The sequence below is a fragment of the Poecilia formosa genome, unplaced genomic scaffold (genome assembly GCF_000485575.1).
Source record: "Poecilia formosa unplaced genomic scaffold, Poecilia_formosa-5.1.2 Scaffold55, whole genome shotgun sequence".
In the NCBI taxonomy this organism is placed as follows: domain Eukaryota; kingdom Metazoa; phylum Chordata; class Actinopteri; order Cyprinodontiformes; family Poeciliidae; genus Poecilia; species Poecilia formosa.
In genome coordinates, this window is record NW_006799994.1 from 2,050,732 (window position 1) to 2,076,385 (window position 25,654).

Sequence of the window (25,654 nt, forward strand, 5' to 3'; positions counted from 1 at the left end):
TATATATATATATATATATATATATATATATGTATATATACACAGAAATTAATCTAAACTGGACCTTCAATCGTGGACCAGTAAACAGTGTTTACTGTTTTATTGGCAGGAAGGATGGAGATGTTTTGCGCTGTACTGGTTTAACTGGACCCATAATAAATCTGCCTGGTGATCTTGTAATGCAGCAGTTTTACATGAATTAGGAGGATTTACGGTTAGGATTTGAAAATCAAATCTGTCTATTTCTTTCATGTCTGCTTCTTCCTCCTTGTGTTTTCTGGTGCCAGATTATCAGGAACCCTCTCCATGCTTTTCCACAGTGGACCCCCACCGAGGTGGATTAGATATAAAATATAACACAGAAAATAAAGTTTAGGGAACTGAAATCCCTTGGAGTAACACTACTTGGCACTACTGACTGGCATTTGCAAAGTGGCCAATCCAGGAGCAGCATTTATTCTTATTGGTGCCGATTGGCTGAACAGTGGAGAGAAGAAAGTCTGTGATACTGTAGTGATAAGACGGTTTCCACTGTGTGCATTGATGCATGTTAAGCTATATTTGGTGTTTGAACTATTAAAACAAGAAGAGCATACATCAGTGACCTCTTCCACCCTACACTGGGCCGACCTCCTCTGTGTTTCGGAGGATATTAAAGTCGTAGTTTGGTCATGCAGCTTTTTCTGCCTGGTTTCTCATCTTGGACTCATTGAGTCGCTGAGTTTGGAAAATCCTGATGACGTGATGACTTGTCCTGGGCTTTCAGTCTTTTTCTAATATCCGGCCTGGCCTCATGTTTGCTCTGGTTGGTTGGTTGCTGCACCAGCAAATCAATCTTTTCCTTATTGGTGCGGCCTTTTTTTTAATTTTTTGTACCTCCATCCTAATACTGCATTCATCTCATGACTGAAACTTGCTTCGCTGACAAAGTGGTTTGCTCTCTCTTGATTATTTCTCATCATAAATCTTACTGTGCATTTTTTATGGACTTGGCTAGAATCTGCCTGAAAGCAAACTTTCTCAAATTAGTTTTTTATTGTGAACAAAGAAACTCCTTGTCATTCAATGAATAGTTCTTTATTAGTAAGTTACCCTTTACTTAGAAAGCCCAAGCTTTTGGAAAGTTACCAACTGAAAAATGTCTCTGCCTCAGTCATCATTGTGACCAGCTGAGCAGGAACGACGGACTGAGCCTCATGAATGAAATCCAGACACGCTGTGGAGGGAATGATGGCTGCAGCCTTGAAGCACAGCTTCAAGAAGAAGTAAAAGTTTTTCAGTGGCCTCCCTAGTTAGAGGCCACATGATCTTTTTGCTCCTGTGGGAGTCGGTGTAAAGGCTGGCGGTTTGGGGAGGAATGTGCTCCCGGCTGGAAAACACTCGCAGTCCACACAGAGGTCCTTCCTGCTGCCATTTCTGCTTAGAGCCTGATCCGAGCCAGCAGCCCAGAGCTGGCCTTGCTCTCCAGATGGCCTCCATTCTGGTACAGGATCAGGGGATGATGGTGATGATGGTGATGGTGATGAACATCCACATGGATTAATGATTTGCCCAATGGTGGACACCAAAATTAGCTATGCTCACCCTAAAGCACTAATCATAAACATCAGTTCTCATGTTAGTGATTAATGAATCTGTACATCTCATGTTTGTTTGGAGCTGCTGGACAAACAGTCTTCACCCCGTCAAAATAAGAGCATGGATATAAACATCTACTTCACGAATTCCCAAACCAAAACTTCTACCCAAATGTCACTTTACTTACCTGAAAGTTTACAAAACAGTCAAGTACATTAGTGCTTTAGAATTTAAAACATGATTTCTTTATTAATTAGCTCTGCTATAAACGGATTAGACGGACCCAGCACTGGATTAGCCATATGTTCAGGGAGCTGCCTGAAATCCCTGCTGTAGGTTATAATGCAAACGATTCTCATTTATCTGCTGAGTGAGTTTAAAAAGCCCGTCTTTATTCTCCGTTACTCGGCTGTGAGCCTGTCAGGTGCTGCTTGGATCTGCGACACATGAGCAGAAGAAAGTCCGAGCAGTGAAACGTGTGCTTGGCAGCTCATCATGCCAGGATGTAAGAGCTGCTGGCTTCTGACAGCCTCACTCTGCCGATGTGTTCAGCTTGGCTGCCAGAAGAATCCGGTGTGGTTTTTCAGCAGCATTAATGCATCTAGCTGCAGTGGCTCGGCAGCACCAAGCCAAGCTGAATCCAGAAAAGCTTTGACATGTCATGGAACCATTAGAGCCTCATATGAACCTCCTGGGCTGGAATAAAGACCTCACTTGACAAATAGACTGAAGAAAATGAAAGGCATGTCTGAGGATGGAGTAGAGAGCTGAGCTGCACCACCTCCATCATTGAGACCAGAGAAAATGCAGAAACCCGATTGGCTGTGTGCTGAGGAGCTCAGCAGTTTGCTCCCATCTCCCTGCTGATTGTTGCAGCGCTCTTCCAGGCTTCCTGCTGGCTACTAACATTTGAGAGCTACAATTTCTACTATTTCACCACATTTTATGATTTGATGAATGCTGCAATCTATGGTTGGAGATCTCTGCAGCATCCCAACAGACTAAGAGGGATTTCACTTTCATTATGACCGAAGGAAGACGTCACTGGGTGTTCTCCATGCCTGCATTTTGAAATGGGTCTGTAACCAAACATCACCCATAAATTTAATAAAAAATCATTTTGAATACAACAAAGTGCTGCAGTTTAAAGGTTTGCAGGTTCAAGATTTTTACTGCTTTCCAAAATCTTAGACTGAGCGTCATAAGACTGTTGTTTTCAAGCTGTCATGGTGATGCTCGTTATAGAAAAGTGATGGTGCTAAAGTCTTTATGACTGTGTTGAACTTTGGTTTCTGAAGTCAAATGACCTTCTGCATTGGCCACACACACGGTTTATGATAAATGTTTATTTCTGCTGTGTTTTGAAGGCCGCCTGCCGGAGCGGATCAGGTCTGCAGCTGCAGCATCGGATAAGCTGAATATGTTTCTTATGAAGGAGCTTGTCCTCATATATTCTCTTATAAATATTAAACTTTGTGTCTTTGGGAGTAAAAGATGTTTTAAACTCCAAGTTAGAGCTGACACTTATTGCTCTCTTTTTTCTTTAAAGATTCCTAATAAGCCTGGTGTTAAAATTAAGACTATTTCATGCCCAGCAGTAGCTACTTCTTTGTCACAGGAAGCCTAATCTACTGATCTGACTAATGATAGGCCGGCGCCGGCAGCTGAGCGGTTCACACTGGGAGGGGAGACGGAGAGCAGTAACTCACATTAACTTTGGAGAAGCTGAAAACCCACTGGGCTGACTTCTTCTGCTGCTGGTGAAAGTTCAGTAAAGTTCATTTTAGTGACTAGGTTTTTACAGACTAGGTTTGAAATATTCTGCTTTTGGGGTAGAGCAATCCAGTCCTTGTTGAAAGAGTCTTAGACTGACACTCTAAGTGTTGAAGTTTTTAAAGTAGATCAAATTAAAGATACTATTAGTAAAGTAGAGAGACAATAGCGGAAAAACTTTAGCCGTCTGCTGATTCAGAAACCAACTTCATGCTTGGTGTGATGATGGATTACAGGAAACTCAGTCAAAAGGACATCATGCCGTCCAATGGATGTCGTTACAGATATTGCATCTCAAACATTTTCATTTCTAAAATTTGGGTTAAAGAAAAACAAGAAAACTCACTTTGGCTACCAAGGCTAATGCTAACATATCTAAGCTAAATGCCAGAATAGGAAGAAGGAAACCCAGAGGGTGACCAGCCTCAGCATGCTAGTCACTAGCTTCTCCAACGTTAACGGTAGCAGGGATGGATGGATCTGACCTCCTGCAATAAGGAAGTAGCCACCACTGGGTGTGCAGTAGTTCTAGTTTTGCCAATAATCCTGAGCTATGATATTAGTGCTCGAGAAATAAAATTTTTTCCACAACATGCTGCACAGAGAACCTTTTCACCCACGTTATGCACAGTTTTCTGGTGACTCTCCTCCACATTCCAGTTGTTCAGAGACGCAGCTGGTCTGTAGCAGCATCATCCTGACTGAGCAAAGCCAGAGTCAGGTGGCGTGCTGCAGGTGGGGCAGACACGCCGTGCTGCAGGTGCAGGAAAATTTATGTTTGTTCACATTTGGAAAAATTCAGATTGTTCATATTTAGAGTTTCCACTTTTATCCTGGTAAGAAATCAGGATATTTCATTAAACTTTCACACTAGTTGATGCTGTATTTAACAATCTGAATCCTCTGGAATATGAAGCCAGCTGCACTGGGCCGATGACCGATGTTTGGTCTGCTGTCCTTTTAATGCAAGCGAGACACTGCTGCAGAAGTTATAGCAGAAAATGTAGCAGTAGAGAACAACAGAAGTTTAATGATCAATTTAACTTTCTTCTTGACAAAGGATCGTATTTTAAAAACCGATTCATGTAGATTTAATTTAAAAACATGGCTGTCTTATTTCATGCATTCATACCTTTAAATGTGTTTAACTTCACTTCTCTTTCCTCTGATTCAATTTTTGTCCCACATAATAAAAATGTGATGAATTGCATGAGGAGACCCCCCCCACCACACACACACACACACACACACACACACACACACACTTCCACCTTTTCTCCACCCATTTCTCCTTGAGCTAATTACGTGTGTAAATTGTGACTACCACAGGGAGATTACAACCTTGTTCGCTCGGTTTGTTATCACTTGTCATGTGTCATTTATCAAACTTGCAATTACAACACCTCCGCTCGGCTTCTGCTGCAGCTTCTCTCTCACAGGGGGGCTCATTAAGCAAATTGTAACCATCATTGTCTGAAAGGAGAGCATGATGGGCGTGCTGCTCTGTCAGAGAGCAGGAAACGTTGGACAAGGCCTCGCTGTCTCTGTAAGGACTCCTGGAGAGACACACACCCTCCCTGACCCCTGACCCCTGCTGGCGGTCCCAGCAGCCATTCACACACACAGCTTGTGGCTGATGAAGCAGCATTGGGTCAGGTCACGCAGGCTCATCCCACACAAAGGGCCGGTCCAATTGTTCCTTTTGGTGAATGCTGCTGCCTACAAGGAGAAACCCAACGTCCACATTTGTTGTCCTTAAATACCTTTAAACATGGACGTATCAACCGCTTTGCCCTGCTGGTCCTGATCCTGGCAGCAGGAGCAAACAGCCTCCCAGAGCCGTCCTCTTTCTAAACTCTTCCTTTCCTCCCGTAGTGTGTTTTCCTGACCGCCGATTTCGAGCCGTTCTCCAATGCTAAAGGCAACAACTCGTAAAGCTCTGCTGTGATGACCGTCCTGCTCAGATCTTTAATTAAAATACAGATTTATTTGATTCAGTTCAGCTAAAAGATACTTTAAATTTCCCAGAGAGACAGTAAATGTTCCCAATTAAATGTTGCAGCTCGGATCATAGAAGTATCTTCAGAGAGTTGTTGTGGATGATGATGCTAATCCAGTAACAGTCAGTCCTGCAACAAATCTGAAGAGGCCTCTGACTGAAGACCATTTCTGTATGACAGTCTGAAGATTAATATTCCTCAGTAACACTATCAGTTGTTAGCTAGCACTGCTAGTCTTCATCTCTCTATGTGGCCGTAGTGAGCTACGGCCACATAGAGGAGCTTTTGGTTCCTCTCTGGATCCATGAATCCCAGATTCAGTTTTGTCTCTTTGGTTGTTGGAGCAAACTAGTTGTTTTAAATTTGGTCCATCCATTAAATCCAGCTGGCCAGTAAAATGTGACGTTAGCCAGTAACCAGACGATTCTTGATGCTCAGTTCCAATTTGTTTTGCTGAAATAATTTTTTTTCCCGTTCGTTCATTCTGATTAAATGAATCAGACTTCTTTGTGAGTAAGTATGCTGTTGGACCAGTTTGTGATGCGTTCACTGACTCAGACTGTTTTCATTACTTCATTATTATCATCTTCAAACATTGTTTACATCCATCTGGTTTCTCCTGGAGCAGAATTATGCTGCACGTCTCACAGCGACGACGTGAAAGTCGGATAAAATGCAACATGACCTTCAGAGTGCAGATGCTTTGAATACTATCAGGAACGATTTGGTTCCATGCGACACAAACTGGGTTTTTTGGTGGTGAAAAGATCAGAATTTTTCCATTCAGACTAAATGAAAAAATCAGATTTTCATCCTCCTGCTGTTTGAATGCGGCTTCATTTCTGGTTTGGTGTAGCCATGTGATCACTTTTTCTGACTGTTATTGTAAACAAAAATTAAATATTGTCTTTTCTGCTGGTAGAATGTAGAGGATCATATGTATGTTTTGCTCATTTAGCTACTGATTTGAGTCACATATCAACGTTTTTCTGTTTTCTCTTCCCAGCCGAGCCATTAAGACCAATCAGGACCTGCTTCCGGAGACGCCCTGGACCAACATCTTTTACGATGACTTCTGGGGAACCCTGCTGACCCACAGCGGCAGCCACAAGTCCTACCGGCCCCTCTGCACCCTGTCCTTCCGCCTCAACTACGCGGTGGGCGGCCTGGAGCCCTGGGGCTACCACGCGGTCAACGTGGTGCTGCACGGTGCCGTAACCGTCCTGTTCACCTCTCTGGCCCGCCTCCTGCTGGGCGGCGGGCCGTGGAGCCTGCTGGCCGGCCTGCTGTTCGCCTCCCACCCAGTCCACACTGAGGCGGTGGCGGGCGTGGTGGGGCGGGCCGACGAAGGCGCCGCCCTGTTCTTCCTGCTGTCCTTGCTGTGTTACGTCCGTCACTGCGGGCTGCGGGGCCGCGCCGGGCCCTGGCGGCTGGCAGCGTGGCTCCTGAGCAGCCTGGCCTGCGCCGCCTGCAGCATGCTGTGGAAGGAGCTGGGAGTCACCGTCCTGGCCGTGGCGGCTTTATACGACGTCTGCGTCTTCCACAGACTCAAACTGAGACAGACCATTCTGCTGCTTTACAAGGTAAAACTCTTTGCTTCTGCCTCAGAGGGAAGGGAGGTGGGTCACACAGAGGTGTGTTTGCAGCGTTGGTTTATTCCGAGTGTGTGAACAGCTGCATCCTTCGGGGATCACTGGCTGGTTTCATGTGTTTGCAAAAAAAGCAAACAAATCTGAACAAGCAGAGCAGCGCTGATGGTTTACAGCTCTTCATTTGCTTCTGGTGGCTGATATGAGAGGAATATCTTTATGTCTGGCATGCAAACAAACAGCTTTTCATAATAAAAGCATGACAAAATGACACCTTCATCTTTTTGGGATTTTATCTGCAGGACAAAAAGTGATGATATTTATCTGGATTCGGTGTCCATCCAGATTCAGTTTCTGTTTCGATATGGGGCAATCATATTAATGAATGTAAAATGTTGCCTTAATTACATCAGATTAATTAGAATCCAAACAAATAACACAACATGCAAAAATAACAGACAAGAAAGGCAATAAAAACATTGTAGGAAAAGTATTTTATGACATCAATGAAAAGGCCTCGTGTCTTTTGAGATGTTTATAAATTGATATTTGCCATAAAATATTTGCAGAAACAGGAAGTTCCTGAAAGGCACCTGGTGTTCTTTAAGCTTCCAGCAGAGATAGGTGGCGCTCTCTCTAACAGGTGATGTGTCTCTACACTGATAAAACATTCTGTGAAAATGAATATTTTCACAGTCTGCCCTGGAGCTCCGCCTCGTTCCATTTGTACCGCTTTGCTTTTTAATAAAATCCTCAAAACAAGACCTGATGGATTATTAACGACATTTTCTCAGTTAGCATCATAATGATGTAATGATAACTCCTTGTTGCCGTAGCGCCCGGTCTGTTCAGAAGACCTTTTCTCCATAAGCACCTGTCAGAAGCGTTTTCCATTTTCTGCCTGTTTGTTGGTCCATATTTTCCCCAACATAGCAGATCCAACAAGATGGCTCCCCAGGCTGCTCTAAACCAGCCAATGGGAACGAGCGCTGCTGAGAACAGAGCTGCACAGTATCAGGAAAACAATCGTGATTAATTGATTATCAAAATAAAATAAAAAATAGCAATTGATTAATCATTTACACGAATATACAAACTCTAAAAATGATCATTTGCTGAAACAACAGGACAGTAATTCAATCAAAAATGTACAAAAAATCTATATATTTTACATTTAAGATGAAAAACCTTAATTTTCCGTAAACCCAGAACTCTCCTAGCGTCAGTTTTAACTTCACCTGATTCAAATTCTGATAAAGAAATCTCAACATGAGCACCTTTTACTTTCCAGTTATTAATCCAAAACCAATCACCAGATCAGTAAACAGTATTTTGTTTAGCTGCAGATGCATCCTTTGCTACAGATGATCAGGTGTTCACTAAAGGAATGCTAGGTACTAAAATCTTTGTTTTCTTAAAAAATATTTTTTTTCTACAGTGGAGAAATCAATGAATATTCACATTTTGAAATGTAAATGCAGGATTTATCTTTTTATGGAATCAGAGGTCATACATAAGTGGAAAGTCCAAACGTCACACCATCCTGCTAAGATTTAAAGATGTTATTATCCACCTAATATAAACCTTTTTGTTCCTGTTAAAGCCAATAAATTATCTTATCATAGAATATTCTTAAAACTTGATCTAATATTTCCTTTCTTAATCTAAATATTCCTCATTATATTTTATATTTGCTCACTCGTTTTGCAACTCCTGAACTCTTTCAGCGTAATTTTGTAGATATTTAACTAAAATGTTAAAAGCTCAGTAGTTCATATCTTCAAAGTCGTATTTATGGTAGACGGTGATGATTGGTTATGACTGCAGCATCAACAAAGTTCACCAAGATCAGATCTCAGATGAAAGGGTGAATAAAATGACACCAAATCAGTTTGTTCTGCCCAAAGACAAAACATGAATTATGATCATTAGTTCTGCAAACACTGCAGCTGTCGTCCATAAAGGGAGAGATGACACACTGTGTGAGTTCTCCTTTTATTTTGGAGATCTTCCTCCTCCTATGAGGAGAGGAAGTAGTTAAAGCAGAACATTTCTAAAGTTAAAATGTGACGCAGTTTGGTTCCTGAAGCCTGTCATTTAGAAAACCTCCATCAGACGCAGTCATGCTAACTTCCTGTCCCGGTGAGCGAAGCACAGAGACATGGAGGAGTGTTTCTGAACCAAACGGCTGATGATCCGTCACATTCAGAGCGTTTTGCTTTCTGCCCGTTAGTGTGAGGCCTGGCAGTCGATGAAGAGGAGCTGCTCTTCTGGAGTCTAAGTTGGTTAATTGTTGGATTAAAAAATACATTTGCATCAGGCAACGAGATTCATCTGGAGACCTTTGAGTAGATTTATCCTTTATATGGAAATGTTAGGTCCTAAAATATGAAGAAATGCTGATTTTTTGGTGAACGGAATCTTTAAAGAGATTCAACCAAACTGTAAAATCTCTGTAGATGGAAATGTTTCTGATTTCTCCTAACCAGAGTGATGAAGCCACTGACTTTAGAAAATCTCAATGTTGTTATGTACAATATTTCACAGTAACACACCATCAGCTGTTAGCAGCTCTGCTAATCCATCTCTTTTGCTTTTGCTCCTCTTCAAATCTCCATCTGGCAGAGAGACGATGGAGAGATGGTTGAACTTCCTCCTCTCTCTCTGCATCCATGAAGCCTCCTTTTCAGCTCCTCTTATTATTTGGGGTCAAAGTTCAGTTATTGAGATGCTAATCAGTGTACCTTGTTGCCATGGTTACGCATTAAAATAACTGTCTGAAAGTAAAAAGCCAAGAGCAAAACTCACAGTAGAACCAGAGAGAACAACTGACCGAACAGCAACAATTCGACCAGAAAATCCTGAACAAACGTCTGGAAAAACAGAAGAAATGAAAAGCAGCAGAGCGGCTCCAGCATGCTGCCGCCGGAGCGATGCTGCTCCAGAGTTTGGCGAGTGGCTCCAGCATGCTGCCGCCGGAGCGATGCTGCTCCAGAGTTTGGCGAGTGGCTCCAGCATGCTGCCGCCGGAGCGATGCTGCTCCAGAGTTTGGCGAGTGGCTCCAGCATGCTGCCGCCGGAGCTCCAGAGTTTGGCTGGCAGTCTTGATCCAACGACGGTACAACTATGCCTTAGATTCAGTTTAGTTTTAAAAAGCAGCAGCTCCCTCCTGCTGCAGGTCTTATGTTTGGTTTGAGTCCAGCAGCTTGTACAGTTTGGTAGTTTTACAATGTCTTCTAATTAGCTCTTTCCACATTATGTGATGCCTTGAAAAGTGGAGAAGAGTGTCATTATGTTGTTTACTCAGATGGACCGTTACTATCTGATTCCCTCCAGTTTGCAGCTTATTAACCCCGTCACGGCCACATGCTACGAACTCAGGCAGCGAGTTGATGGAGTTCAAATGTAACGTATTGATGCCATAATCATGCTTAATGTGGAAAAACGGGCTCTTTATGAGGCTCTTTCCTGCACAGCGTTAGTTAATAGGCTCGTTTTCTATGCAAGACGCTGAAAGTCGATTAGAGCTCCTAATTTAGCTGAGGAACAAATGCAGTCAGACGGTGTTTAGCAGATACAGAGCTCTGTTCTGCATCTCTACTAACCAGTAAAATGAACGTTAAACTCGTGGAAAGGACCCTGAATGTAAGAGCTGTGATAGGAAAACAATTCCTGTTCGGCAGGCGGTCCAGTGTAAACGCCTCCAGGAAAACTCGGCTCTGTGCATCGCCTCTTTTCTCTGGAGTTCAGCATCCACTGTTCCTGTGACTGAAGTCACATTTTTAACTGGGAGGGGAATATGTTTGTGATTTCTGGAGCATTCAGCATCAGCCGGACTCCTGAGGGGCCATCGCTTCCAACACGACCGCGGCGAACTTCTGAAAACGCTCCGCTGAAACGTAACGCTCTGAAACAGTAAACTGGAGGAAGCAGACTCATCTTGTTGATGTCATGTCAGCCCCTTGCATCCATCCATTCCTTCAGTGCTATGAACGCTTCCATGGAAACTCCAAATATTACTCCAGAATCATCAAAGTGCACAGCAGAAAAATAATTCCCAGATCTGGGATGAGACCCAGCTGGCCCTGAGTGGAAGTCAGGCTGCATCTTTTCTCACCTCCTGTTTTCTGTTCGCACTTCTCCCGTTAGTTCAAGGTCACTGCTCAGGGCGCGCTCGTGTGCGTGCGTGTTTGTGGGATGCAGCTGATGGCGTTTACATAGGCGAAGAGCTCAGGTGTTTCAGAGTGGGTCGTGTCAGAGAGGCCAGACCTCAGGAACGCTGGAAAGCCTGAGAGCCGACAGAGTTCCAGATGTGAGATGTTGCAGTTTCTCTGCAACATATTTTTCATGGATGTTAATCAGCGTTGTCCAAAGTGTGGCCCGGGGGCTGTATGTGGCCCTCTGGATGATTTTGTGTGACAAATAAGATCTGTAAGCAGAGGCAATGGTCAACTTTTTTTATTTCTTTTAGCTCGACAAATTTTACAGACCGATTATACCTTAAAATGACAACAACAAAAAAAAGTTTGATTCAACACAAGTTTCCTATTCATTGACCAGGTTTTTGCACTTGTTGCTATTTTGTAATATTATATTACCACAAACTTCCAGAAACTCTTTCTCAGATTTGGGCTGAGAAACCAATCAACCCCTGAAAAAATCAACAAACTATTATGTTTGCTTCAATAAAAGCTTGCATTATTTGAGCAGATAAAATAGTAAATATCATGAATTTTTGTGTTCAATAATAATAAACGCCCTGCAGGATCATCCTAGAACAAATGACAACCAGCGTTAAAACACAGCTTCTGTGTTTTAGAAGCAGCAGAGGGAAACCCAGGCAGGCCGTTCGTTTTACCTGCGGCTCCACAGATGCTCCTTTGTGCTCTAATGGTTCCTGTCACTGCGTGATAGATTGAGCCCGGTGGGCTCGGCTCGCGCCCCCTGCCCTCTCCCACCTGCCTCTCTCCTGGGAGGCTGACTGTGTGCAGGACGCCTGCATGGTGTCAACCTGCTGAGTCTGGCTGCACCAGGCAGGACATCAGTAACTTTATAAAAAATGATTTAATTTCAATCACGCATCATTCCAGTTGATCCTAGTTATCAGTTCATTTTATTATTCAAATTATTTTACAAATTTTCTGAGGAAACCCAGCAGTGAACTATTAGTGAACTAATGGCAACATCAGTGATTTCCTTTTCAGCATCTCTCAACAGATGCTGTCTGTTGAGAGATGCAACAGACAGCATCACTCCTCCTGACCAGCAGGGGGCGACGGCAGACGATCACTTCGCTTACAGCAACACCTCATTCAGAGCATGCATGTGGCGACAGTAGAGAGGAAAAACTGTCCTGATAACAGGAAGAAACCTGCTGCAGAACCAGAACCGGGCTCAGGATCAGAACTAGAACCGGGCTCAGTACCAGAACCGGGATCAGGACCAGAACCGGAACCGGTCTCAGGACCAGGACCAGAACCAGAACCGGGCTCAGTACCAGAACCTGGAACAGAACCAGAACTGGGCTCAGGACCAGAACCAGAACCGGGCTCAGTACCAGAACCTGGAATAGAACCAGAACCGGGCTCAGTACCACAACCTGGAACAGAACCAGAACCGGGCTCAGGACCAGAACCAGAACCGGGCTCAGTACCCGGTGCCGTCTGACCAGCTTGAGGTTTGAGAAGACGGAGCAGAGAACTTTTGATGAACTGAGAACTTTTGATGTAAAAAGTATAAATTTAGCAGCAGGAGAGCGATTTGGTGTTGGCAGCATTATGCCAGCCGATCCCGTCCTCCAGGAAGGAACCACAGCCAAACAGAACCGGGTCAGTACTTAGTCTGGCAGTAAAATCTTACTGACATCTTCAGAGGAAGATTTGGATCCTAATTCAGTTTTTATTGCTCCATGTTGGTTCGTGTGGAGCTTTTCTTACCCAGCAGTGTCACTGAGCCAAAACCATGAATGTAGGTTTTATCACAACACGAAGGACTTCTGCTGTTTATCGGTTCTGTTTTCCTTTTTTCTGTTGAGAGATGCTGAAAAGGAAATCACTGATGTTGCCATTAGTTCACTAAGACAACCTGACAACAGCAGAAACTGATGGGCTGTTAGCTTCTATGATGCCTTTTTGCAATGAAATAGTCTTGAATCTAACGTTATGATAAACAATCTGTCTTTTTAATACCAAACTCTCAGGGCTGACATTCTCCGATGAGACGGTTCCAGTGTTTTGTTTCTGCTCCAACACATTTTTCTGCCTCGTCTTTTTCCTGTGTGTTTTTCATTTCTTATTTAAATGATTTCTGAGCCTCTTCGTGTCACTTTGGATCTGCGGTTGCTTTCTCGCATTACATGCTCCGTTGGTATTCAGAGAGAAAGTGATGCATGAGCAGCCATGCGATGCTCTGAGGCTCTCAGCAGCCTGTGTGAAGAAGCACAGGCTGATTTTTTTGGGCCACTCTGATGCAGCTGAGTGTCGCTCTTTGGCAGCCTTTCCCTTCGTCTCAGCTCTCACAGAACAGCCCGATTGTTTTCTCTTCTTTCTTGTGCAGTTGCTGAGTTGCAGTTTTCTTCCTCAAACACTGGTTGGGTTGCTCTGAGTGAAATGTGCGCTGGCCCACACCCAGATCTAATTTCTGCTCTGTGACATGTTGGAATGATTATCACAGCGGTGAAGCTAAACCACACGGGACGGTCGGGGAGTCATAAACACGGACGCAGACGGTGGAAAGATCCTCCTGGAGAGAGAATCTGAAAATGAACGTCTCAGGAGCAGCTTGTTGCATCATCAAACATCGTACCTGTTAGCACGACATCCAGCCACGGCCGTCAGTGCCACGCTGGGGATGCATTACTTAAAAAAATACATAATAATCACGTTTAGTTTGTGTTTCGGCATTCTGCTGCAGCTAAAGGAGATAACGGTGCTTTCTTTCTCTGCTTCCACATCTGGAAAATCTTCTCAGTCGTCAGACTCGGCGGTAATCTTCGGACACACCGGTGCAGCATAATAAGTGAGTTATTATGCTCTTGTGTGAATTTGAGTCTGCGTTTGCAGACTTTGAGAAACTTGGGTGGTGTGCCCAGAATACTCCCACAGCATTAAAGGTTTCTTTCATCTCTCTTTCTGTCCCGTCTTTCTTTTTCCCCGACCCGCTCTGTGTTTTCTTGCTGGAGCTTTTTTCTCTCTGTGAACATCTTTGGTTTACCGTCTTCACTGAAAACTGAGAATTAAAGCAATCCAGCAAGTCATAAAAGGTTTCTGTGATACTGCAATCACTTTTATGATGACGTTATCTTTTTATTAGCTTGTGCAGGAGCTAAAGGGAAGTTTGAACTATTTTCTTATCGTCACAAATGCCTCTTAGTTTTCCACCTGGCCCTGAGATTTTGTTTTGAGCAGTGGAGTGCTTTTATACTGGTACTGTAGAAAAATCCTATTTAAAACTCAACATACTGAAGCAGTTAGTGACAAAAATTTAACTTGTAAAACAAGTATTTTAAAAGATTTCTGTTTCCACACTCGGCAGCCCGGTCTGACTTCCTGTCATTTGAGAATCAATACCATAAGAAAATTATGACAGAATCACGACTTGCAGCGTCTTCCTGCACCAAGCTAGTCCAACACACTGAGTTCTGCAATGACCTGTAGCATGACACTGATAAAGATTCACTCCAAATGCTGAAAGTTAAACTGACAGCTTGACCTACTTTCTGAATAATGTGGCTGATAATAATCTGAGTATTTGGGGGAATCCATTAAGCATTTATATTCATCCCCAAAAGGTCAAACAGATGTATGAATATATATTACAGTAATGAGATGGACAGGAGACCAAGACGATGTGTCACACTGGGAATCCCACATCATTGATCCCAATAAATCTGAGCTATTCAGGAACAGAAATGCATCAAAAGCAACACACACACGGTTCACCAGATCTCCCTACTTTTCTCACATTTAAATGTTTTTCAATATAACAGCAAACTTGTCAAGATAAGCAGCTGATCTCAGGCTCTACTGGAGCAGATAGCTGGACTAATGCCACACAAGCTTCAATATTCTGTACAGTCAGCACATTTACTTTTGAAAACAAAAAAGAAAAATGAATTGTTTATGTTTCCTATTAATAAATAAATGTTAGCAGGGTTTCTTTTGCAGTCTGGAAAAGTCTAAAATTTGATTTTATTTCCTTCCTTATCTTTATTATTTTACTTTTTTTATTTGAATAAAGTCAAAGGACACAAACGTCTAAATGACACCAAAATAAAGTTGTAATATCACGAGAATAAACTGATATTATGAAAATTAAGTAATAATAATGGAGATCAATTACCAGAATTTGTATATTTATTTTCCTAAAATAATGACTTTATTATCATAATGTTCTTCCTGTAATGCTGATGAACGTTGCTTGGCGATGTGGCGGGAGCTGCAAGCTGCATCACATCTTCCCCATCTGGGTTCTGATTTTTCTGCAGCCACTGGAAGCCGTCACATCTCACCAGCAGCCATCTTTGTGCTGCTGGCAGAGTTCCAGTCACGTTCACCTCTCTCCAGTAAAAACAGCAACAAATGCTGTGGTGTCAGTGAGGCCTGGTGGTCACCCTGTAACCTGAGCCACCAGAGAAGAGAAGACAGAGTTCAGCTGGGGATTTCTCCCTCTGACGGTCCTTCAGCTCCAGCTTGGACTCATTCATGCTCGTGTTCTGCTGCAGGAACTCACCGCCTCCACAGAGTAATCCCTGGAATCCTGCATGCACAGGACAAACTTTGTTTCTGTTGACTTCTCCCCTCCATCCTGTGCTCCACAAAGTCAGCCCGCAGCACTAACCTGCTTCATCTTCCTCCTCCTCCGCCTTGAAGCTTGAATCAGCATCCTGTCACAGTAAATTTGCAGTCGTGGTCACACAGTCTACTTGACCCTTACAGTGCAAATAAATGGGGGAAATGAAAGGCCAGAAACGAGACACACTGGGTTTATTTTTCAAACCATTACTGTGGTTTCACTCAATAAATATCTCCTCTGAAATGTCAAGGGGTCTGTGTCAACGTTGGTTTTCCATTGTCATTAAGCTCTTATTGCTCTGTCTGCTTGACTGGTTTGGTTTTAAGAATAATTTAACCCCATAATCCCTGAATGTACATTAAATTGTACAAAAAATTATAGCACTTGTATGTTTGCAGTCAAACCTACATTTAAATAAATTTGAACATTATACCTACTGGTAGTGTAAATTCAGGTATGGTGCACATTAGATCCACTCAGCACTTAAGGAAGGAAGCAGTTTACAAATTTAGCAGTTTTTTATTTTTTTACACGCGTTAAGTCAGGCAGACTGGCATAATTATTGTCTGAGTGCTTAGATGAAGCCCAACAAATTTATTCTGGGTTTATTTCAAATGTAATAAACATGGAGATGGAAAAGAAAGGAATGTGGAAAAATGTTTGAAGGGAAGAAAGAAGGAGATAGAAGTAGAGACACAAAGAAACTTGAAGAGAACAAGTCTGGAAGTCTGCAGAAAGAGAGAAAACCAAACTGAGAAACAATACCAACAAAAACATTTACATATATAATAACTACAACAACACACAGTTCATCCAACTCAACTTTCCTATGTCACCTCAAGTTGACAAATTCTTTCTCACAGTCGACAGCTCCGTCGTGTTTCCCTCCCCTCAGACCGAACCTCATGCTCACTTTAACGTCATGTTTCATCCGATGTTTGCACTGGGAGAAAATGAAGACAGATTTACAGTCCGTTTTGCATTTTTAAAGCTTTTCAGTTGGTTAGTTTTTACATTTGACATTCTTGTAGCTTTGCAACTCAGCAGAAACTTTTGGAAAACTTTCCTCCTCACCCTCCAGCTCAGCAGGTAGAAGGTCAACTCTTACAACAGCAGCTTCTACTTTCGGACGTGTTTGTTTGCCAAAAGTTTTGCTGCTCTTCCCCACATATTTCAAGCTCAGGTTTCACTAGCCTATGAGAACTTGGCAAAGTGGAGAATTTTCCATTGATCATGAGATTTTATTCTCTTTTTTTCATGGGCTGCTCATATTTTTATCCTGCATACCTGTAGAAAACATTTTACATTCGACCAGACGTTCGGGGTTTTTTTTCTCCACTGAGAGAAAAAAACCCGAAACGTTGCTCTTTTTCTTGTTGGTCCAGATGTAAATATCTGGTTTCTGATGGACAGGGACAGTGATCTGGATTTTTGGAGACATGTCCCTTGGTCTGATAAAAATTCAAATTAAAGTTTTTGCTCATAATGATCATCTTTAGATTTAGAGGCAAAAAGAGAGAAGCTTGCCAGCCTAAAAATGTTTCCCCATCATGATGTGATTGTGTTTTGCTACAAGAGGGACTGGTGCGCTTCACAAACAAGCGTGGACTTAACTGACTCTTCCAATCAGTTTCAGTGTATATAAGACGACCAAGTCCCTGTTTTGATTCCCTACTGAGATCTCTCTGCATGGAGGAACGAACAAAAAGTCCAGCAAACATTTGGTAAAACTTGTGAAATCTTGACAATGAGGGAAAATGTTTCTTATTATTTTAGCTTTACCAAACAGAAATGTTTGTAAATCCCAACTGACCTAAAACCAGCAAAGCTTAGCCTGAATAAATGTTAAAATAGGAAGTTTGTTTTTTCATACAGTTTATAGTCCATTAGAGGAAGGCCCCTGGTGGCCCCTAAGTTAAGATCCCTTTGCTTAAACTTGAAGAGAGCAACTTTTACAGCATCACTCTGCCTCGTCCACAGAGTGTTTTAGGGTCGGAGGCTCAGTGAAGCAAAGCAGGAAGCTGGAATGTTGAGTGAAGGTTTTGAAGGAAATGAATCCCACGTTGGTCCAGTGATTATGGTTAATAAAATCTGACCAAGACAGCATGATCATGATGTTTTACAACATCTCGGTTGGAAAGTTTCTTACTCGGATGTATTTGCTTTAGTCATTTGGGTGAAGACTCTTCTGTTTTTTCCACTGTAGGCCTTTAGATATCAGGGCAGCAGTAAAAATAACAATATTTACCAGTCAATTAAATAATTGGTTTTATTTCCAATAAATTTCTGGTGATTATTGGCTCTTTTCCAGTGATTTTCTCTTTCAGACTCGGCTGTTTGTGGACCAGCCAGATGAACTGACTGGACGGTTTCTGACTGGTTCACATGAGTTAAAAGTTTGCTCCTGAGCAGATCGAGGGGAGATTTCTGAGGTTTCACCTCATGACCTTTTGCTACTCAACTCAGCTTCGTATCCTAAACTGATCCATGTAGTTTGTCTGTTGCATCTATAAATATTTGAGTTGAATTTCAGATAATTTTCTGTGGAATTTGTTCTACATTGTGCTTTCAGTCACTTTGACTGTTTCAAATGTTTAACTTGGCTTTAAATGCATCCAATTTAGTCTTGTGAACTTGGTCATCCATTGATAGAGGAGAAAAGTGCTGCTCTCTGGTCATCATGGCAACAAAATCCCACTTGGTTGAGCCTGAAATTTCAGTTGGTAAAAGTTTGAGAGCCCAGTGTGATTCCATCAAGTCTGTGGCCTGTGATGGTGGCATCAGCTAACGTAGAAGCACTGAGAGTACTTTTTTCTTTTCTGTGTGAAATGTGTTGGGTTTTCCATTTTCCTTGGCTGTTATGACTGTTGGCATAATAGCCAGTGCCAACAGTCAGCACTGATATTGATGTTGCATGTGTTGCAGTGTTGCTTAGATAATTTACTTTAAAAAATAATACATTCACAATGTAACACTGTGCTTGCAAAATTTGGCTTCAGCTAATTTAGTGGAAGTTTAAACGGTGCCCAACTTTTATTTGTGGCATAAAAAAAGCCAGCAAAATGTCACATTGTTGTTCCCATTTAGCTGTGAAAGTTGAATAGAAATACTCTAAATCACTCCTTACAACCAAAAACTGCTTGTTACTGCAGTCATTAAATGCTGAGTAAGAAGTGGAAGAGACAAAGGAACGACAAGAGCTAATTACAGGTGAGTGGGTGCAGCTGGAGAAGGGAGCAGGCAGAGGAAAACAAATGTGAAGCAGAAGGGAAGTATTCTGGTAAACAGGTGGGCACACACTTCCGCTAATCTGCTAACAGTGGAGCTAGCATTCCATCTAGCGCTTTTGCTCACCTTTAACAGACTTTGCTTCCCCATCGTGCATTCTTCTAAATCAATTCTAAATTGCTAAATTTCTCTGCTGTTTTCACAAACTTCCTGTAGAATAAAGTTCAAAGTCTTTGTTGAAGTTTTGATGTCGACTGGAAATAATTCTTCTAGGTCAGGGGTCACCAACTCCAGTCCTCAAGGGCTACCATCCTGCAACTTTTAGATTCACCTCTGCTCCAAAATGTCTGAATTCCCTCACCAGCATTCATTCCTCTCTGCAATAGGCTGGAAACGAGCAGTTTATTTGATCCAGGTGTGTTTGAGCAGAGACGCATCTAAAAGTTACAGGATGGTGGCCCTCAAGGACTGGAGTTGGTGACCCCTGATCTAGAAGTTAAACATTTATATTCATGCTCTTATTTTGAAGTGGGTGAAGAGCGTTTAAGCAGCGATTCAGTTTCCTCTCTTCATGTTCTCTCTTTTTTCTCTCGTAATTTAATTTAAAACAAGAAACATACCAGAACAAAATAAAACTCTGCTTTTAGAGAATAAGATATAAGCATAAAGACAATATATAAGGGCGCAAAAAACATGCACTGTATAATGTCAGAACTAAACTGGTGCTTCAGTATTATAATCTTTCAAGGACAGATATAATTTGATAGGCATAAGCATTTAATTTTGATTTGTAGGACTCTATATAAAGATTATATATAATTGAAGACAATTACATATGGAAATTAGGTTTTTGTTGCTATGAAAAAAGTATGTGATTTCCTTCCAGAATATTCCTGTATGACAACAATCCCCAAACAGATGCTCCTCATGTTATTCTGTACCCAGAATGCTTTGCTGTAGTTCTACAGTAAACTGTTTAAAATCTACAGATATCCTGTGTGCTTTCAGACATGTGGTAGGTATCATTATGACCAAAATTAGCATTTTAGCATGAGCTAAATGCCAAGTTAATATAGTGCTTTAGCATTAGCTAAATACCATGTTCGTATGGCGCTTTAGCATTAGCTAAATACCATGTTCGTTTGGTGTGTTAGCATTAGCTAAATACCATGTTCGTTTGGTGTGTTAGCATTAGCTAAATATCATGTTCATTTGACACTTTAGCATTAGCTAAATACCATGTAAGTTTGACACTTTAGCATTAGCTAAATACCATGTCCGTTTGGTGTGTTAGCATTAGCTAAATACCATGTCCGTTTGGTGTGTTAGCATTAGCTAAATACTATGTTTGTTTGACGCTTTAGCATTAGCTAAATACTATGTTTGTTTGACGCTTTAGCATTAGCTAAATACCTTGTTCGTTTGGTATGTTAGCATTAGCTAAATACCATGTTTGTTTGGTGTGTTAGCATTAGCTAAATACCATGTTCGTTTGACACGTTAGCATTAGCTAAATACCATGTACGTTTGACACATTAGCATTAGCTAAATACCATGTACGTTTGACACGTTAGCATTAGCTAAATACCATGTACGTTTGACTCTTTAGCATTAGCTAAATACCATGTACGTTTGACTCTTTAGCATTAGCTAAATACCATGTTCGTTTGGCGCTGTACCATCGGCAGAACTAATGTTTATGGTTAGTGCTTTAGGGTTAGAGCAGCTAACCTTTTCGTTAGCCGTCCCCAGGACTGTACAGATAGTTCTCCATTCCAGAATCTGTGGTGTGTTGGACTGAAGCAGTGCAGCTAATAAAACACTTCTTAGGTGCTGAGGGGAGTTTATGCTCCCACAGCTCAGAGATGCTATGGCACCAAAAATTGGACCAACACAATTTTTTGCAGGTGATGATAATTTCCTGATGTGCGTATGAGGCATATCTGGAATATTAATGAAGTTTGTCAGAAATGCTATCCAGATAAAACTGTAAAATCTTATTAATGAGGGATTTTTTATGTGCCAGCTGCTGGTAATCCTAAACACATGTTGGGAAATTAATAATTAGACTCTTATCTTGTTTAGCTTGCTGAGAATCTGCTTTCCCAGCCAAGGGTACTTTTCTGTCTTGGAGGATCACACCAGCTGTGGCTGATAAGGAAGAGAGATGGATGGAGAAGTTGTGGTTCGGGCTAGATTAGCTGTTCCAGCGGTTAGGGAGCAAGGACAAAAGCAGACTTCATATCCATCCATCACCTCCTCAGAAAGATTTATGCAGAGGTGGAGGGGGATGTGGCGAGCCTACTAAACCTGAGCTTCCTTTGTGTTTATGTGTCCCTTCGTCTCACGGCTTTGAAGGCAGTAATGCTGTTTGATTGGTTCCCTGAGCTCATTTTCACTTCCATTACAAGTCTATCAGTGAAAGGCAGGATCTTGATGAAAGAGCCTCTGTAGACAATTGATCTCAGTAATGATGAAGAGGAGGAGAAGGGTCAGACGTGCCATTTCTTTCTCAGGATCCCTGCTCAGGTGCTCACTGGAGTGTGAGCCAGACATGGCTTTGCACTTTGATGGGCTTGTTAGATGTGTGGTGTGATGGATTGCTCTTAGGATACTCTTGAAAACCTGCTACATGTGTGGTGCACAGCACAGCGGCAAATAATCTTTAAAAAAAACTGTGCATGTTCTCTAAAATGTTTTCTAAACTAATTAAATTTCCACTTTGCTGCAACCTTTGCTCAGAACAAACAAGATGCTGTTGGAAAAAACACAGCCGCAGCTAAAAGAGGCGGGAACAGCTCAAAGCAGGGTTTCCCTTAATTAGCCTGTTTTGCATTTCTCCAAGGATTTTTCATCCGCATGCCAAATAAAGCTTAAATTGTATCAGTTTAGAACTGAATGTGCTGGAAGCATAGAAGAGATGAAAAAACTGTGTTCTCAAACCTCCCCTGGGGTTGCGCTAAACCACTTATTTCAGGCTAAACTGGATTATTGACAAAAGACACAAAGCTGGACGGCTCGAGTTTTCATGCATAATGGGGCTGAAGCTCCAGGCTGGTGGTTGAACTGATGGATATTTAACTGGAGGATGCACAAGATTATTTATTCATGAGAAAATACACATCGGGATTGTGTTGCCTCTGTAGCTTGTGCCTCATTACACTCCTGGAACAATGCTGGCAGTCTATTTTTTTCTGTCACCTTTTATTTTCCTTAGAAAGTCGAAGCGTTTGGTGATTTAAGCCTTGAGCAGCAGCACTGAGGTCACAGCTACGGACTGAAGTGCAGTCACAGGGTTTTATGTTCTCACTGAAGCCCAGAAATGTTCTTTTGCACAAAGAAAACCCAAATGTTGAAATGCAGAAGAAGAATTTTAAGCAAGGCGTGACATGTGGATGCAGTTAGGATGGCAGCGTTTGAGTGTGCGCCGAGTCTGGGAAGAGTCGGGATGACATATCTGTTTGTCGCTGAGCCCTGTTGGAGTGAGCATGTTCTGGAGTGATTCCAGTGGATCACCGGTGGATCCCGAACAGGCAAACACGCTCGATTCAAATAAATACGCTGGTTATGGCTTCACTCATGGCTCTCATCACAGCGGCAGCTGAACAGACTTGCAGAAATGAGTCACAGACTCAGCAGAGATCGGGGTGTTGTGTGATTCATGCCTGGTTTTAGTGAAACGTTCTCCAGACTGACTGGATTCCCCACAGTGGGGTTTCCTGTAAGCTGCTGTTTGGAGCTGCCAGAGGTCCTGAGATCCAGGTGAAAATCTCCCTAAATCTGAGCCGAATGTCGGCACAGCAGGACCTGGGGGTCCAACGCCGACCCATAAGCCTCTTTGGTGAACTCTGATCAGCTTCAGGTCACGGCGTTCTGCCGATCGGCTCCAAGCTCCGATGCTTGTCAGATGCTGGCTCTCTGGTTTTCAGACCAACCGTTTGGATTTCATTTGTAGTTCTGAAACTTGACATGGCAGAACGACTGTCTATTTCTCCAGTTTTATTTTAATTAGTGAACATTTCAACCTTCCTGCTTCTAAGATAGTGTGGCTTCTATTGTCTGAACAGAAATATAAGTCTTTTTTTCTTATTTTGTAACATTCAAATACTATTTGACTAAATCTGGAGTTTCCTTGTGAAATTCAGCAAAAACCAGATTTTTCTTTACTGACTTTGAACAAGCAGTTCATTTATTTACTCTCTTCTGTTAACATCTTGATTATTAAAATTTTCCACTGAATTCCTTGTTTTTTCTGTGAGAAGAAATCAATGTGAAGTGCTCATCTGGGTTGAAACTGTGACCTTCTGTTGCTAAGCAACGAAACGGCTTCCTCGCCCGTCTCCATGGAACCCAGAATCACCCACGGTCGTTTTCAGTCCTGACCTTTTTTCTGTGTGATGTTTGTCATATTTCCATAAATCAGATGCATTCGGCTCCAGCTCCAGAGATTTATCTCCAGAATATTTGATCTCTGTTCAGCTTTTTCCGGTTCAGAAGTTGCATAAACAGGCGGCTGGTTCAGGCTGTTGTCATGGCGTTTTCCGGATGTTTCTGGACTCGTTTCCTTCCAGTCATCAGATGCTGGCAGCGATCATTAGCAGACAGACTCTGGATTCAAAGGTTAATGATGCCCCTCTTTACAGACTCAGTTTGTAAATGACAAAGCAATCAATAGTACAGCCCCGAAGCTGTGATGGTTAAAACATCACATCTTCTGGGCCAAACTTTGGAATATTATAATGTAACGATCTTATAAATGATTAAATATCACAGGATGTGATGTTATGATCCCTCTGGAGATTCTAATTCCAGCATTCATTAACTTCCACTTCATCTTTTCATGTTCTGTATCTTCTTTTCCCTTGAGCTCTAAATGTAATATCTGAATATCATTTTCAGAAAGTTAAAACTACGGAGCAGATTGGAAACTTTTGCACGTTTTCTAGTGTAAGTTGCCTGGTCCGAACTCGTGCAGAAATATGTCGGGTCATTTTTCAGCGCTCCGCCAACAAGTTATTGAACAGCCGAACACTCTACATATTTCATCAGTATTTCCACGCGCTGGAGAAAGTGTTGAATATCAACTCTGTTATGATGAATGGAGCTCATACAGCTGTGCTTGTTTTCTTATGTCTGCGGAGGCCGTGAAGTTAAGAGGAAAAATGATGTGTGTAAAGAAAAGATCTGCTGTTCCCTTTTATTTTAAACAACCAGTGAATTGATTCATCATAAATGTTCTGGTTTTAATAAAGCTGAGCCTGAACGATCTGACCTGGACTGCAGAGTTCTGTTCAACCAGAGGAGGTTCTACCTCACACACAAACCGCTCAGTTGGACTAAAGTAAAATAAAATAAATTCTCTCTCTCATTTTTCTGGAGTTTAGCAAATAGAAATAATTGACAATCATAAACTTAACCAACCATGTCATAAATAATCTGGAATCAATACAACTATCAATACAACCATTCAGTCCAACGTTCAACCATTCTTATGTTGTAGTTTTCTCTCTTGTCCCAATATTTAACTGTTATTATTCCTAAAGCATATTTGAAAGAAAATGCAGCTATCGCCATGCTAAGCTAGCTGATATGCTATCGGCTGGTGTTTGTTGCTGTGTGTGATCCAGTTTTGTGTCTTTGTGTCCGGCAGAGGAAGAACCACCAGCTGCTGCTGAACGTGTTGCTGTTGGCCGTGTGGGGAGTCGTCCTGCTGGCCTGCCGCTTCTCCTGGATGGGCAACAAGCCGCCCAACTTCTCCAACTCGGACAACCCGGCCGCTGACTCGCCTTCGCTCCTCGCCAGGACTCTGACCTTTTTCCACCTGCCTGCCGTCAACTTCTGGCTCCTCCTCTGCCCGGACACGCTGAGTTTTGATTGGTCGATGGATGCCTTGCCTCTGATCAGGAGCCTGGCCGATTGGAGGAACGTCCACACGGTTCTCTTTTACCTCGGGTTGCTTTTGCTGGTTTGGTTTGGCCTGTGGATGCACTCAGCAAGCAGGACCAAGGAAACCAATGGGAAAAGCCACCATTACATTAACGGCAGGAATGGGAACAGTAATGGACACAGTTACCACGAACACACAAACAACTCTCACACAGACACCAACAATATTCTCACCCAGAACGGAACCAGCAGCCTGTCGGAGAGCAGGACTTCACTGCCGACCACGGAGAACGTGGTGGCTTTCTCCCTGGGCCTTCTGGCCATCCCCTTCTTACCTGCTACAAACCTGTTTTTCTATGTTGGCTTTGTGATAGCAGAGAGAGTGCTGTACATCCCCAGCATGGGCTTCTGCCTGCTTGTGGCTGTGGGGCTGCGGTCGCTGTCTGTGCGACGCAGGTCCTGCAGGAGGATGCTGCTGCTCTGCAGCGGCGCCCTGCTCCTTCTGTTTGGGATGAAAACCGTGGCGAGGAATCAGGACTGGCAGAACGAGGAGATGCTCTACAAGTCAGGGATCTATGTCAATCCTGCTAAAGGTAAGACTGTCCTGATGCCGCTGAACGATTAATTGTAACAATTGTGATTAGTCGATTATTGAAATAACTGTCAACTATCGTATTTTCCGCACTATAAGGCGCACCTTCAATGAATGGCCTATTTTAGGACTTTTTTCATACATTAGGCGCACCGCATTATAAGGCGCATAGAATAGACGCGTCATACTCTATTATTACACATCCACATTAATAAA

At 42.5% G+C, this 25,654-nt stretch overlaps 1 protein-coding gene across 1 annotated transcript in view; it reads left to right on the plus strand.

Annotated features, from left to right (window-relative positions):
• tmtc2b (transmembrane O-mannosyltransferase targeting cadherins 2b) overlaps positions 1 to 25,654 on the plus strand; it is a 93,105-nt gene that overhangs the window by 36,055 nt on the left and 31,396 nt on the right. The window contains exons 2-3 of the mRNA XM_016672056.1: positions 6,358 to 6,934; positions 24,611 to 25,439. Of these exons, the coding sequence (XP_016527542.1) occupies positions 6,358 to 6,934; positions 24,611 to 25,439 (1,406 nt within the window). The remainder of the gene's footprint in view (positions 1 to 6,357; positions 6,935 to 24,610; positions 25,440 to 25,654) is intronic.